Genomic DNA, 16,081 nt, shown 5'->3' with positions numbered 1-16,081 from the left:
CTTGTGGACCCAAATCCGAAAAATGTACTTCCCCATCTTTCACTCCTGACTTTGCCCGAAGTCAGGCTTCTGTTCCCGGCTCGTCTCATGGAAGACTGCCGCTTGTGGACCCAAATCCGAAAAAAGTACTTCCCCACTTTTCACTCCGGACTTTGGCCAGAGTCGAGCTTCTGTTCCCGGCTCGTCTCATGGAAGACTGCCGCTTGTGGACCCAAATCCGAAAAAAGTACTTCCCCACCTTTCACTCCTGACTTTGCCCGAAGTCAGGCTTCTGTTCCCGGCTCGTCTTGTGGAAGACTGCCGCTTGTGGACCCAAATCCGAAAAATGTACTTCCCCATCTTTCACTCCTGACTTTGCCCGAAGTCAGGCTTCTGTTCCCGGCTCGTCTCATGGAAGACTGCCGCTTGTGGACCCAAATCCGAAAAAAAGTACTTCCCCACCTTTTACTCCGGACTTTGTCCGGAGTCAGGTTATTGTTCTCGGCATGCATGGTGAAACACTACTGCTTGTGGACCATAATCTAAAAAAATTACTTAGTCACATTTCACTCCTGACGTTGCCCAGAGTCAGGCTACTGTTCTTGGCTCGTCTTCGGGAAGACTACCGCTTGTGGACCCAAATCCGAAAAAAATACTACCCCACCTGTCACTCCGGACTTTGCCCGGAGTCAGGCTACTGTTCCCGGCTCGTCTCATGGAAGACTCCCGCTTGTGGACCCAAATCCAAAAAAAGTACTACCCCACCTGTCACTCCGGACGTTGCCCAGAGTCAGGCTACTGTTCCCGGCTCGTCTCATGGAAGACTCCCGCTTGTGGACCCAAATCCAAAAAAAGTACTACCCCACCTGTCACTCCGGACGTTGCCCAGAGTCAGGCTACTGTTCCCGGCTCGTCTCATGGAAGACTCCCGCTTGTGGACCCAAATCCAAAAAAAGTACTTCCCCACCTTTCACTCTGGATGTTGCCCAGAGTCAGGCTACTGTTCCCGGCTCGTCTTGTGGAAGACTCCCGCTTGTGGACCCAAATCCGAAAAATGTACTTCCCCATCTTTCACTCCTGACTTTGCCCGAAGTCAGGCTTCTGTTCCCGGCTCGTCTCATGGAAGACTGCCGCTTGTGGACCCAAATCCGAAAAAAGTACTTCCCCACTTTTCACTCCGGACTTTGGCCAGAGTCGAGCTTCTGTTCCCGGCTCGTCTCATGGAAGACTGCCGCTTGTGGACCCAAATCCGAAAAAAGTACTTCCCCACCTTTCACTCCTGACTTTGCCCGAAGTCAGGCTTCTGTTCCCGGCTCGTCTTGTGGAAGACTGCCGCTTGTGGACCCAAATCCGAAAAATGTACTTCCCCATCTTTCACTCCTGACTTTGCCCGAAGTCAGGCTTCTGTTCCCGGCTCGTCTCATGGAAGACTGCCGCTTGTGGACCCAAATCCGAAAAAAAGTACTTCCCCACCTTTTACTCCGGACTTTGTCCGGAGTCAGGTTATTGTTCTCGGCATGCATGGTGAAACACTACTGCTTGTGGACCATAATCTAAAAAAATTACTTAGTCACATTTCACTCCTGACGTTGCCCAGAGTCAGGCTACTGTTCTTGGCTCGTCTTCGGGAAGACTACCGCTTGTGGACCCAAATCCGAAAAAAATACTTACCCACCTAGCACCCCAGACTTTGCCCGGAGTCGAGCTACTGTTCCCGGCTCGTCTCATGGAACAATACCGCTTGCGGTCCCAAATCCGAAAAAAATACTTACCCACCTTTCACTCCTGACGTTGCCCAGAGTCGAGCTACTGTTCCCGGCTCGTCTCATGGAAGACTACTGCTTTTGGACCCAAATCCGAAAAAATTACTTCCCCACTTTTCACTCCGGACTTTGCCCGGAGTCGAGCTACTGTTCCCGGCTCGTCTCATGGAAGACTGCCGCTTGAGGACCCAACTCCCAAAAAAATACTTCCCCACCTTTCACTCCGGACTTTGCCCGGAGTCATGCTACTGTTCCCGGCTCGTCTTGTGGAAGACTGCCGCTTGTGGACCCAAATCCGAAAAAAATACTTACCCACCTTTCACTCCTGACGTTGCCCAGAGTCGAGCTACTGTTCCCGGCTCGTCTCATGGAAGATTGCCGCTTTTGGACCCAAATCCGAAAAAATTACTTCCCCACCTTTCACTCCAGCCTTTGCCCGGAGTCAGGCAACAGTTCCCGGCTCGTCTTGTGGAAGACTGCCGCTTGTGGACCCAAATCCGAATAAAGTACTTCCACCCCTTTTACTCCGGACTTTGTCCGGAGTCAGGATATTGTTCTAGGCATGTGTGGTGAAACACTACTGCTTGTGGACCATAATCTAAAAAAATTACTTAGTCACCCACCTTGCACTCCGGACTTTGCCCAGAGTCAGGCTACTGTTCCCGGCTCGTCTTCTGGAAGACTACCGCTTGTGGACCCAAATCCGAAAAAAGTACTTCCCCACCTTTCACTCCGGACTTTACCCGGAGTCGAGCTACTGTTTCCGGCTCGCCTCATGGATCACTACCGCTTGCGGTCCCAAATCCGAAAAAAGTACTTCCCACCTTTCACTCCGGACTTTGCCCGGAGTCAGGCTACTGTTCCCGGCTCGTCTCATGGAAACTGCCGCTTGTGGACCCAAATCCGAAAAAAATACTTACCCACCTAGCACCCCAGACTTTGCCCAGAGTCGAGCTACTGTTCCCGGCTCGTGTTCTGGAACACTACCGCATGCGGTCCCAAATCCGAAAAATTTACTTCCCTACCCTTCACTCCGGACTTTACCCGGAGTCGAGCTACTGTTCCCGGCTCGTCTCATGGAAGACTCCCGCTTGTGGACCCAAATCCAAAAAAAGTACTACCCCACCTGTCACTCCGGACGTTGCCCAGAGTCAGGCTACTGTTCCCGGCTCGTCTCATGGAAGACTCCCGCTTGTGGACCCAAATCCAAAAAAAGTACGACCCCACCTGTCACTCCGGACGTTGCCCAGAGTCAGGCTACTGTTCCCGGCTCGTCTCATGGAAGACTCCCGCTTGTGGACCCAAATCCAAAAAAAGTACTACCCCACCTGTCACTCCGGACGTTGCCCAGAGTCAGGCTACTGTTCCCGGCTCGTATCATGGAAGACTCCCGCTTGTGGACCCAAATCCAAAAAAAGTACTACCCCACCTGTCACTCCGGACGTTGCCCAGAGTCAGGCTACTGTTCCTGGCTCGTCTCATGGAAGACTCCCGCTTGTGGGCCCAAATCCAAAAAAAGTACTACCCCACCTGTCACTCCGGACGTTGCCCAGAGTCAGGCTACTGTTCCCGGCTCGTCTCATGGAAGACTCCCGCTTGTGGACCCAAATCCAAAAAAAGTACTACCCCACCTGTCACTCCGGACGTTGCCCAGAGTCAGGCTACTGTTCCCGGCTCGTCTCATGGAAGACTCCCGCTTGTGGACCCAAATCCAAAAAAAGTACTTCCCCACCTTTCACTCTGGATGTTGCCCAGAGTCAGGCTACTGTTCCCGGCTCGTCTTGTGGAAGACTCCCGCTTGTGGACCCAAATCCGAAAAATGTACTTCCCCATCTTTCACTCCTGACTTTGCCCGAAGTCAGGCTTCTGTTCCCGGCTCGTCTCATGGAAGACTGCCGCTTGTGGACCCAAATCCGAAAAAAGTACTTCCCCACTTTTCACTCCGGACTTTGGCCAGAGTCGAGCTTCTGTTCCCGGCTCGTCTCATGGAAGACTGCCGCTTGTGGACCCAAATCCGAAAAAAGTACTTCCCCACTTTTCACTCCGGACTTTGGCCAGAGTCGAGCTTCTGTTCCCGGCTCGTCTCATGGAAGACTGCCGCTTGTGGACCCAAATCCGAAAAAAGTACTTCCCCACCTTTCACTCCTGACTTTGCCCGAAGTCAGGCTTCTGTTCCCGGCTCGTCTTGTGGAAGACTGCCGCTTGTGGACCCAAATCCGAAAAATGTACTTCCCCATCTTTCACTCCTGACTTTGCCCGAAGTCAGGCTTCTGTTCCCGGCTCGTCTCATGGAAGACTGCCGCTTGTGGACCCAAATCCGAAAAAAAGTACTTCCCCACCTTTTACTCCGGACTTTGTCCGGAGTCAGGTTATTGTTCTCGGCATGCATGGTGAAACACTACTGCTTGTGGACCATAATCTAAAAAAATTACTTAGTCACATTTCACTCCTGACGTTGCCCAGAGTCAGGCTACTGTTCTTGGCTCGTCTTCGGGAAGACTACCGCTTGTGGACCCAAATCCGAAAAAAGTACTTCCCCACCTTTCACTCCTGACGTTGCCCAGAGTCAGGCTACTGTTCCCGGCTCGTCTCATGGAAGACTGCCGCTTGTGGACCCAAATCCGAAAAAAATACTTACCCACCTAGCACCCCAGACTTTGCCCGGAGTCGAGCTACTGTTCCTGGCTCGTCTCATGGAAGACTACCGCTTATGGACCCAAATCCGAAAAAAGTACTTCCCCACCTTTTGCTCCGGACTATGTCCGGAGTCAGGTTATTGTTCTCGGCATGCATGGTGAAACACTACTGCTTGTGGACCATAATCTAAAAAAATTACTTAGTCACCTTTCACTCCTGCCGTTGCCCAGAGTCAGGCTACTGTTCCCGGCTCGTCTTCTGGAAGACTGCCGCTTGTGGACCCAAATCCGAAAAAAAGTACTTCCCCACCTTTCACTTCTGACGATGACCAGAGTCAGGCTACTGTTCCCGGCTCGTCCTGTGGAAAACTGCCGCTTGTGGACCCAAATCCCAAAAAATTAATTACCCACCTTGCACTCCACACTTTGCCCGTAGTCAGGCTCCTGTTCCCGGCTCGTCTCATGGAAGACTCCCGCTTGTGGACCCAAATCCAAAAAAAGTACTTCCCCACCTTTCACTCTGGATGTTGCCCAGAGTCAGGCTACTGTTCCCGGCTCGTCTTGTGGAAGACTCCCGCTTGTGGACCCAAATCCAAAAAAAGTACTTCCCCACCTTTCACTCTGGATGTTGCCCAGAGTCAGGCTACTGTTCCCGGCTCGTCTTGTGGAAGACTCCCGCTTGTGGACCCAAATCCAAAAAAAGTACTTCCCCACCTTTCACTCCTGACGTTGCCCGGAGTCGAGCTACTATTCCCGGCTCGTCTCATGGAAGACTGCCGCTTGTGGACCCAAATCCGAAAAAATTACTTCCCCACCTTTCACTCCGGACTTTACCCGGAGTCGAGCTACTGTTCCCGGCTCGTCTCATGGAAGATTGCCGCTTGTGGACCCAAATCCAAAAAAAGTACTACCCCACCTGTCACTCCGGACGTTGCCCAGAGTCAGGCTACTGTTCCCGGCTCGTCTCATGGAAGACTCCCGCTTGTGGACCCAAATCCAAAAAACGTACTTCCTCACCTGTCACCCCAGACTTTGCCCGGAGTCGAGCTACTGTTCCCGGCTCGTCTCATGGAACACTACCGCTTGCGTTCCCAAATCCGAAAAAATTACTTCCCCACATTTCACCCCGGACTTTGCCCGTAGTCAGGCTACAGTTCCCGGCTCGTCTTGTGGAAGACTGCCGCTGGTGGACCGAAATCCGAAAAAAGTACTTCCCCACTTTTCACTCCGGACTTTACCCGGAGTCGAGCTACTGTTCCCGGCTCGTCTCAAGGAAGACTGCCGCTTGTGGACCCAAATCCGAAACCAGTACTTACCCACCTTTCACTCCTGACGTTGCCCAGAGTCAGGCTACTGTTCCCGGCTCGTCTTCTGGAACACTACCGCTTGCGGTCCCAAATCTGAAAAATTTACTTCCCCACCCTTCACTCCGGACTTTACCCGGAGTCGAGCTACAGTTCCCGGCTCGTCTTGTGGAAGACCGCCGCCTGTGGACCCAAATCCGAAAAATTTACTTCCCCACCTTTCACTCCTGACGTTGCCCGGAGTCGAGCTACTGTTCCCGGCTCGTCTCATGGAACACTACCGCTTGCGGTCCCAAATCCGAAAAAAAGTACTTCCCCACCTTTTACTCCGGACTTTGTCCGGAGTCAGGTTATTGTTCTCGGCATGCATGGAGAAACACTACTGCTTGTGGACCATAATCTAAAAAAATTACTTAGTCACCTTTCACTCCTGGCGTTGCCCAGAGTCAGGCTACTGTTCCCCGGCTCGTCTTCTGGAACACTACCGCTTGCGGTCCCAAATCCGAAAAATTTACTTCCCCACCCTTCACTCCGGACTTTACCCGGAGTCGAGCTACAGTTCCCGGCTCGTCTTGTGGAAGACTGCCGCTTGTGGACCCAAATCCGAAAAAAGTACTTCCCCACCTTTCACTCCGGACGTTGCCCGGAGTCAGGCTACTGTTCCCGGCTCGTCTTCTGGAAGACTACCGCTTGTGGACCCAAATCCAAAAAAAGTACTTCCCCACCTGTCACTCCGGACGTTGCCCAGAGTCAGGCTACCGTTCCCGGCTCGTCTTGTGGAAGACTGCCACTTGTGGACCCAAATCCGAAAAAAGTACTTCCCCACCTATCACCCCAGACTTTGCCCGGAGTCGAGCTACTGTTCCCGGCTCGTCTCATGGAAGAATGCCGCTTGTGGACCCAAATCCGAAAAATTTACTTCCCCACCTTTCACTCCGGACTTTGCCTGGAGTCGAGCTACTGTTCCCGGCTCGTCTCATGGAAGACTACCGCTTGTGGACCCAAATCCGAAAAAAGTACTTCCCCACTTTTCACTCCTGACGTTGCCCAGAGTCAGGCTAATGTTCCCGGCTCGTCTTGTGGAAGACTGCCGCTTGTGGATCCAAATCCGAAAAAAATACTTACCCACCTAGCACCCCAGACTTTGCCCGGAGTCGAGCTACTGTTCCCGGCTCGTCTCATGGAAGACTGCCGCTTGTGGACTCAAATCCGAAAAAAGTACTTCCCCACCTGTCACTCCGGACGTTGCCCAGAGTCAGGCGACTGTTCCCGGCTCCTCTCATGGAAGACTCCCGCTTGTGGACCCGAATCCGAAAAAAGTACTTCCCCACCTGTCACTCCGGACGTTGCCCAGAGTCAGGCGACTGTTCCCGGCTCCTCTCATGGAAGACTCCCGCTTGTGGACCCAAATCCAAAAAAAGTACTTCCCCACCTTTCACTCCGGACGTTGCCCGGAGTCAGGCTACTGTTCCCGGCTCGTCTTCTGGAAGACTACCGCTTGTGGACCCAAATCCAAAAAAAGTACTTCCCCACCTGTCACTCCGGACGTTGCCCAGAGTCAGGCGACTGTTCCCGGCTCCTCTCATGGAAGACTCCCGCTTGTGGACCCAAATCCGAAAAAAGTACTTCCCCACCTGTCACTCCGGACGTTGCCCAGAGTCAGGCGACTGTTCCCGGCTCGTCTCATGGAAGACTCCCGCTTGTGGACCCAAATCCCAAAAAAATACTTACCCACCTTTTACTCCAGACAAAGTCCGGAGTCAGGTTATTGGTCTAGGCATGTGTGGTGAAACACTACTGCTTGTGGACCATAATCTAAAAAAATTACTTACCCACCTTTCACTCCTGACGTTGCCCAGAGTCAGGCTACTGTTCCCGGCTCGTCTCATGGAAGACTGCCGCTTGTGGACTCAAATCCAAAAAAAGTACTTCCCCACTTTTCACTCCGGAATTTGCCCGGAGTCGAGCTACTGTTCCCGGCTCGTCTCATGGAAGACTGCCGCTTGTGGACCCAAATCCGAAAAAAGTACTTCCCCACTTTTCACTCCTGACGTTGCCCGGAGTCGAGCTACTGTTCCCGGCTCGTCTCATGGAAGACTGCCGCTTGTGGACCCAAATCCGAAAAAATTACTTCCCCTCCTTTCACTCGGGACTTTTCCCGGAGTCGAGCTACTGTTCCCGGCTCGTCTCATGGAAGACTGCTGCTTGTGGACCCAAATCCGAAAAAATTACTTACCCACCTTTCACTTCTGACGTTGCCCAGAGTCAGGCTACTGTTCCCGGCTCGTCTCATGGAAGACTGCCGCTTGTGGACCCAAATCCGAAAAAATTACTTCCCCTCCTTTCACTCGGGACTTTTCCCGGAGTCGAGCTACTGTTCCCGGCTCGTCTCATGGAAGACTCCCGCTTGTGGACCCAAATCCAAAAAACGTACTTCCTCACCTGTCACCCCAGACTTTGCCCGGAGTCGAGCTACTGTTCCCGGCTCGTCTCATGGAACACTACCGCTTGCGGTCCCAAATCCGAAAAAATTACTTCCCCACATTTCACCCCGGACTTTGCCCGTAGTCAGGCTACAGTTCCCGGCTCGTCTTGTGGAAGACTGCCGCTGGTGGACCGAAATCCGAAAAAAGTACTTCCCCACTTTTCACTCCGGACTTTACCCGGAGTCGAGCTACTGTTCCCGGCTCGTCTCAAGGAAGACTGCCGCTTGTGGACCCAAATCCGAAACCAGTACTTACCCACCTTTCACTCCTGACGTTGCCCGGAGTCGAGCTACTGTTCCCGGCTCGTCTCATGGAAGACTGCCGCTTGTGGACTAAAATCCGAAAAAATTACTTCCCCACCTGTCACTCCGGACGTTGCCCAGAGTCAGGCGACTGTTCCCGGCTCGTCTCATGGAAGACTCCCGCTTGTGGACCCAAATCCAAAAAAAGTACTTCCCCACCTTTCACTCCGGACGTTGCCCGGAGTCAGGCTACTGTTCCCGGCTCGTCTTCTGGAAGACTGCCGCTTGTGGACCCAAATCCAAAAAAAGTACTTCCCCACCTTTCACTCTGGACGTTGCCCAGAGTCAGGCTACTGTTCCCGGCACGTCTTGTGGAAGACTCCCGCTTGTGGACCCAAATCCAAAAAAAGTACTTCCCCACCTTTCACTCCTGACGTTGCCCGGAGTCGAGCTACTGTTCCCGGCTCGTCTCATGGAAGACTGCCGCTTGTGGACCCAAATCCGAAAAAATTACTTCCCCTCCTTTCACTCGGGACTTTTCCCGGAGTCGAGCTACTGTTCCCGGCTCGTCTCATGGAAGACTGCTGCTTGTGGACCCAAATCCGAAAAAATTACTTACCCACCTTTCACTTCTGACGTTGCCCAGAGTCAGGCTACTGTTCCCGGCTCGTCTCATGGAAGACTGCCGCTTGTGGACCCAAATCCGAAAAAATTACTTCCCCTCCTTTCACTCGGGACTTTTCCCGGAGTCGAGCTACTGTTCCCGGCTCGTCTCATGGAAGACTCCCGCTTGTGGACCCAAATCCAAAAAACGTACTTCCTCACCTGTCACCCCAGACTTTGCCCGGAGTCGAGCTACTGTTCCCGGCTCGTCTCATGGAACACTACCGCTTGCGGTCCCAAATCCGAAAAAATTACTTCCCCACATTTCACCCCGGACTTTGCCCGTAGTCAGGCTACAGTTCCCGGCTCGTCTTGTGGAAGACTGCCGCTGGTGGACCGAAATCCGAAAAAAGTACTTCCCCACTTTTCACTCCGGACTTTACCCGGAGTCGAGCTACTGTTCCCGGCTCGTCTCAAGGAAGACTGCCGCTTGTGGACCCAAATCCGAAACCAGTACTTACCCACCTTTCACTCCTGACGTTGCCCAGTGTCAGGCTACTGTTCCCGGCTCGTCTTCTGGAACACTACCGCTTGCGGTCCCAAATCCGAAAAATTTACTTCCCCACCCTTCACTCCGGACTTTACCCGGAGTCGAGCTACAGTTCCCGGCTCGTCTTGTGGAAGACCGCCGCCTGTGGACCCAAATCCGAAAAATTTACTTCCCCACCTTTCACTCCTGACGTTGCCCGGAGTCGAGCTACTGTTCCCGGCTCGTCTCATGGAACACTACCGCTTGCGGTCCCAAATCCGAAAAAAAGTACTTCCCCACCTTTTACTCCGGACTTTGTCCGGAGTCAGGTTATTGTTCTCGGCATGCATGGTGAAACACTACTGCTTGTGGACCATAATCTAAAAAAATTACTTAGTCACCTTTCACTCCTGACGTTGCCCAGAGTCAGGCTACTGTTCCCGGCTCGTCTTCTGGAAGACTGCCGCTTGTGGACCCAAATCCGAAAAAAGTACTTCCCCACCTTTCACTTCTGACGATGACCAGAGTCAGGCTACTGTTCCCGGCTCGTCCTGTGGAAAACTGCCGCTTGTGGACCCAAATCCGAAAAAAGTACTTCCCTACCTTTCACTCCTGACGTTGCCCAGAGTCAGGCTACAGTTCCCGGCTCGTCTCATGGAAGACTACCGCTTGTGGACCCAAATCCGAAAAAATTACTTCCCCACCTTTCACTCCGGACTTTACCCAGAGTCAGGCTACTGTTCCGGCTCGTCTTCTGGAAGACTACCGCTTGTGGACCCAAATCCGAAAAAAGTACTTCCCTACCTTTCACTCCTGACGTTGCCCAGAGTCAGGCTACAGTTCCCGGCTCGTCTCATGGAAGACTACCGCTTGTGGACCCAAATCCGAAAAAATTACTTCCCCACCTTTCACTCCGGACTTTACCCGGAGTCGAGCTACTGTTCCCGGCTCGTCTCATGGAAGACTGCCGCTTGTGGACCCAAATCCGAAAAAAGTACTTCCCCACTTTTCACTCCGGACTTTACCCGGAGTCGAGCTACTGTTCCCAGCTCGTCTCATGGAGCACTACCGCTTGTGGTCCCAAATCCCCAAAAATTACTTACCCACCTTGCACTCCAGACTTTGCCCATAGTCAAGCTCCTGTTCCCGGCTCGTCTTGTGGAATACTCCCGCTTGTGAACCTAAATCCGAAACAAATTACTTGCCCACCTTTTACTCCGGACTTTGCCCAGGGTCGAGCTACTGTTCACGGCTTGTCTTGTGGAAAACTACAACTAATGGATCCAAATCCGAAAAAAATACTTAAAGCAATTACTGAGATTTTCAATTGATTTTTATTATTTGTTGTACATCTCAAAATTTCTCACTTTCTTTATCATAATACGGATTCTGTTTCTAACATTTTCAACAGTTAGTTTCCTCTCATTGCAGATATCTCGGAATGCTGGATTTTTTTGCAAGACATCTATTATTCTTGTCCTTGTGATATGTTTTTTCTGGATCTCATGTTTGAAAATAAGACTCAGCATGGCGAGAAATTCTGGTGTCAACCTGAGCTGTCTTCTTTGACCCTGTAGACATGAAAATGTGAAAAGGTTAATGCCTTCATGGCTATTAAGAGTTCATATACTATTTTCCCTTCCCACAATTCTACTTACAGGCGTGCTAATAATTTCCGGAAGTGGCATTGGTTTCTTCGGTCGTCCCTTTTTCGTCCTTGCCTGAAACTTTATCCTTGAAAGATCCTGTCCATCCCCCTCATTTTGTTCAGACTTTTTGACTTTTTCGCTTTGGATTAGATTGTTCTGGTTCTTCTTACATTTCCTGGACTGGGGAGTGTGGGGAACAACCTATGGACAAAATATGGTATATTTTTTGGGGAAAAATTAAGTATCCCAAGTATTACATCTTCCTATAACACAATGAATGAACCACTTTCAAGAATTCAACTCACCATATTCTGGAAGACATGCTTCGACATAAACAACACACGTTGTTCCAGGAGTTCTTCCTCGTCGTCACTGGTGGTGATGTCCAACTATACAACAGAAACAACAACATATAGAAATTAGACAAGGATCTGAATCACTATAACCCCAATAATGACATGATCTTCATAGATATCACCTTGGTTTTGCAAATATTTTTCTTTCTTTCCCCATACTGGTTAATATCGGGGTTATCACCAGACTCCCTTGACACTTTCCATCCATCTCCCACATTCTTTTCGGATTTCTTGACCTTGGTGCGATGAATGTTGCCCCTCTGTTTCTTCTTCCGTTTCACGGACTGTGAATCACCAGCCTCCCTTGAAACCTTTCTTCCATCGCCCACATTCTTCTTGTTATATCTTCTTGATATGTTGACTTTTTTGCAAGAGTCTTTTTCATTCTCTTTATAATTCCCTTTAATGGACTGGGGAGTGTGGGTGGCATCACCAGCCTAAGGAAACAGTATGTTATATTTTGAGGGGAATGTAATTGCCATAATTTGTACTACATGAGCCACTTCCAGGAATTATACGCACCACGTTCAGGGGTTCCTTCTGTGTTGAGTGGAAGACCGGTTTTTCCAGGATCTCTTCCACATGTTCACTGCACGTCAAGCCCACCTGTACATCAATCACATACGAAATATAAGACATGCATAGGAATAATAACTTCCATAATAACGACATGCATCTGGCCTTCCCCAACCTTTGACAAGATCATTTCATATGTTCCAAGTTGTGCCGTGCCCGCACTGTCTCATCATTGAGTATCGTGTGTGGGAAAGATGCATATATAAACAGGGTGGTGACGATGACGTCATCACGCAACGGCCAATCCTTTAACCCTGTGCACAAAATTTTGCGAGGTGCTTCGACCTACTGTGAACCACATGACACTTTGAAAATGGTCATTGGCTCATTGCCTATGGTCGAGAAATGCCCTTTGCCCCCTGTCAGGCAACTATCTCGGGCAATTGTCTAATTTAACTACAGTATGGGAGTCTAATAGCCGGAACGTGACCTAATCGCTCATGTATTCTTAAGTGTCTGTGGTGTAGCGTATGAAGGTCAAATTCCTGGAATATGACCTTCCTGCCCTTTCACCTTTTAATCATTCCACTCAGTCAAGCAAAGTAACTCTTTTTTTGAATTATGCTTTATTTCATGATTTCATTTTTTTTAAAGCATTTCTTTGGCATCAGCTTTATTTTATGATTTTGTAATGAGCAAGAAAGTATATGACGATCAGATAGACCAGCAAAGCCACACTTGTGACTCCAAGGAGTAGAAAAAGCAATCCCTCGTCACACGGGCAAGTGCATCTGAAGGAAAGAAAAATAATTTATTGAAAGTCTATCACATCAAGTTGAATATCCATCCATCCATCCATCCATCATCTGTACCGCGTGTCCTCACTAGGGTCGCGGGGGGTGCTGGAGCCTATCCCAGCTATCTTCAGGCAGTAGGCGGGGGACATATATATATATATATATATATATATATATATGTATGTGGTTTTTCATATCTGTATGTATCAGTCCAGGAAAAGCACGTTATATTTAACGATATGTTATTCCATGAGTTATTATTGCATTCCCGGATGCATACCTAGCCTTTCAAATGAAACTATTGTTTGATTTCCTTCTTTAAACCCATATTATACTTGCCTTGCTTCCATGGCCGTACGAGGCTGTTCGACTGGTCCATTTCCCACTTCCATCGGCCTCCATACTGGAACATGCACAAGCGCTGCAGAATGAAGGGCAAACATTTATTTATCTATATATGGATATATATATATATATATATATATATACATATATATATATTCAGACAGGAACAGATGCCAAAGCAATAATTCCGAAGAACTGACCTGGCCGGTCAAAATCAGGAGCCATATCCAAATATCAAGCCTTACTTTCCAGGATTTAGTCCACTACCCTTGGAGGCGTCACCTTTGTCTACCTTGCACCCTACTGATGTCTATGTATATATACCCTTGGCTACTGTCGGATGTGACGCAATTAGCCGTAAGCCAATCACTGCAATCTGCTGTGAACCAATCAATGGTCGCAAAATCAAAATTCACCACCCCTTTTCATAATGCTTGATTCATTTTCCAGGATGTCTACATGTAATTCCACAATTTCAACACACTCATAGGAGCATTCGATTGACTCTTCAAACTACTGGTGGGCGTGGTCTGTTCTTACCAAGAAGTACATAAGGGGCAAGTTCGCCAAGTCATTTGCCGGTATGGATGCGCGTGTCTTCCAACTTGCTCTGCTCCTCCTCGTCATATCGGCTAGAGGACTGGAAATCTACACCGTCAAAAACCAGGTTTTGGAGAAGGCTGTGGGAGGGGATGTGAAGCTGGAATGCCAGTTCACCACTGCCCCGGAGGATGAGGGACCTTTGGAGATCGAATGGAGCGTGAAGTCCGTAGACCACCCAATGGATAAGGCAGAGATGCTCCTGTATGCAGGCGGGCATATCTACGACGACTACTACAAACGTCAAAAGGGCAGAGTCTACTTCCACTCAGAGGACCCCGGGAATGGAGATGCCTCCATCAATCTTTTGCGGCTGATTCCCTCAGACACCGGCCTCTACTATTGCCAAGTTAAGAAGGTTCCTGGAATTCAAACCGTCAAGGCAGTCCTCAGAGTGCTCAATCCACCATCAATGCTGACGTGTTATTACACTGAGGGAGAGACCGACAAGACCAAAGTGCTGCATTGTGGAGCTCAGGAAGGTGCCATGCCGATCTGGTATGAGTGGACAAGACAACCACCCGGGAAACTTCTCTCCAACTCTGTGGTGATTGATCTAACAGCAGGTTCGCTCACCATCCAAAATCCCGACGGGAACGATGAAGGAACTTACAAATGCACCGCAAGGAATCGTGTTGGTGCGCGGGACTGCTTTCTGGAACTAAAACCACCGCATTCTCCATTGTTGCGAGTGATTGCGGCAGCTGCGGGAGGATCCCTGGTCGCCATCGTGCTCATCGCTTCCGTCACGTGCTTCATCGTTCGCCGTCGAAGGAAAATGGAACCGGAAGCCTCCGATGACATTGTGGTGGACGCAAGTCCCTCAACACGCTGCCGAAATATTGACGCAAAAATAATTACGGCGTCACCAAGCACTCTCGTGTGAACACAATTTTCAAATAAAGGTTGTCTGGAAAAACTGTGCCAAAGTTCGTCCAATGAAGTCATTTAATAAAGTCTGTTTGAGTGAAAAACAAATCGCCAATCCAAAAAATAAATAAATGATATAATGTGCGGCATCGGTAATGTAAATAGAGATCTGTATTGTATTACGTTTACCGCATGGAGGTCGAATTCCTGAAACATGACCATACCCACCAAACCCACCCGCTTGAACAAAATCCCGTCCATTGACATCAGCCGAGCGACCGGTTCCTTCGTGTTTGTGGGACTGGCCGCGCGGCGCCCCAGTTCCTGAAAAATGACGTCGCCCAACCATTCACTCTGAAGTTATTCTTCGCAGACGAGCAATTACCTAAAGCGAATGTCTGCGGTACCTACCACATAAACTCATTCCCGGACTATAATCTGACCTCGCGCCCCTCCAGGAATAATGCAATAAGAGAATAACAGCGACACCTTGTGGCGAATTGGTGGGTATTACATCAAAAAAATGAAACGTGCTTAAAAAATATTTATTAAAGATGTTTTTCGTCAAAAACAATTTTTTAGACATCCTCTATTTTAGTAGCATCTGCCTTATTTTTCCCGCTTTGATAGTTTGCATTTTTTTTCAAAAATGGGGAATTCCAACTTGACTAGCGAAGGTTTGCAGCCCGCCATAGGAAATGAATGCGAGTGCGAGTTAGCGCAATCGCTAACCTTGAAAAACACGGTCACTGGCCATGGAAACGCATGTTAATCGCCTCCACAATCGGTGCGCATTTTCCGGGATTCGCGGCGCGGGAGCGAAACCCTAACCCTAACCCTAACCCTACCATTAACCCTAACCCTAACCCTACCATTAACCCTAACCCAACCCTAACCCTAACCTAACCCTACCCCTAACCCAAACCCTAACCCTAACCCTAACCCTACCATTAACCCTAACCCTAACCCTACCATTAACCCTAACCCAACCCTAACCCTAACCCTAACCCAACCCTAACCCTAACCCTAACCCAACCCTAACCCTAACCCAATCCTAACCCTAACCCTAACCCTAACCCTAACCCAACCCTAACCCTAACCCAACCCTAACCCTAACCCAATCCTAACCCTAACCCTAACCCTAACCCTAACCTAACCCTAACCCTAACCCTAACCCAAACCCTAACCCTAACCCTAACCCTACCATTAACCCTAACCCTAACCCTACCATTAACCCTAACCCAACCCTAACCCCTAACCCTAACCCTAACCCTAACCCTAACCCAACCCTAACCCTAACCCTAACCCAACCCTAACCCAATCCTAACCCTAACCCTAACCCTAACCCTAACCCTAACCTAACCCTAACCCTAACCCTAACCCAACCCTAACCCTAACCCTAACCC

General features: G+C 49.8%; 1 protein-coding gene across 1 annotated transcript; it reads left to right on the top strand.

Moving 5' to 3' along the window:
• Positions 1-13,788: 13,788 nt before the first annotated feature.
• LOC148337595 (coxsackievirus and adenovirus receptor homolog) lies at positions 13,789-14,691 on the top strand. Its single transcript, XM_088297114.1, has one exon. It carries the CDS (start codon positions 13,789-13,791, stop codon positions 14,689-14,691), a length of 903 nt encoding a protein of 300 aa, XP_088153240.1.
• Positions 14,692-16,081: the final 1,390 nt, after the last annotated feature.

This window comes from Idiotropiscis lumnitzeri, chromosome 5, assembly GCF_059441095.1.
Source record: "Idiotropiscis lumnitzeri isolate Australia: NSW breed Sydney's pygmy pipehorse chromosome 5, RoL_Ilum_1.0, whole genome shotgun sequence".
In the NCBI taxonomy this organism is placed as follows: domain Eukaryota; kingdom Metazoa; phylum Chordata; class Actinopteri; order Syngnathiformes; family Syngnathidae; genus Idiotropiscis; species Idiotropiscis lumnitzeri.
The sequence above is the reverse complement of the archived record's forward strand: the minus strand, read 5'-3'. Positions and strand labels throughout refer to the sequence as shown.

Excerpts from the sequence above, each read along its gene's own strand:
- LOC148337595 (XM_088297114.1), top strand. The coding sequence starts at position 13,789 with ATGGATGCGCGTGTCTTCCAACTTGCTCTGCTCCTCCTCGTCATATCG.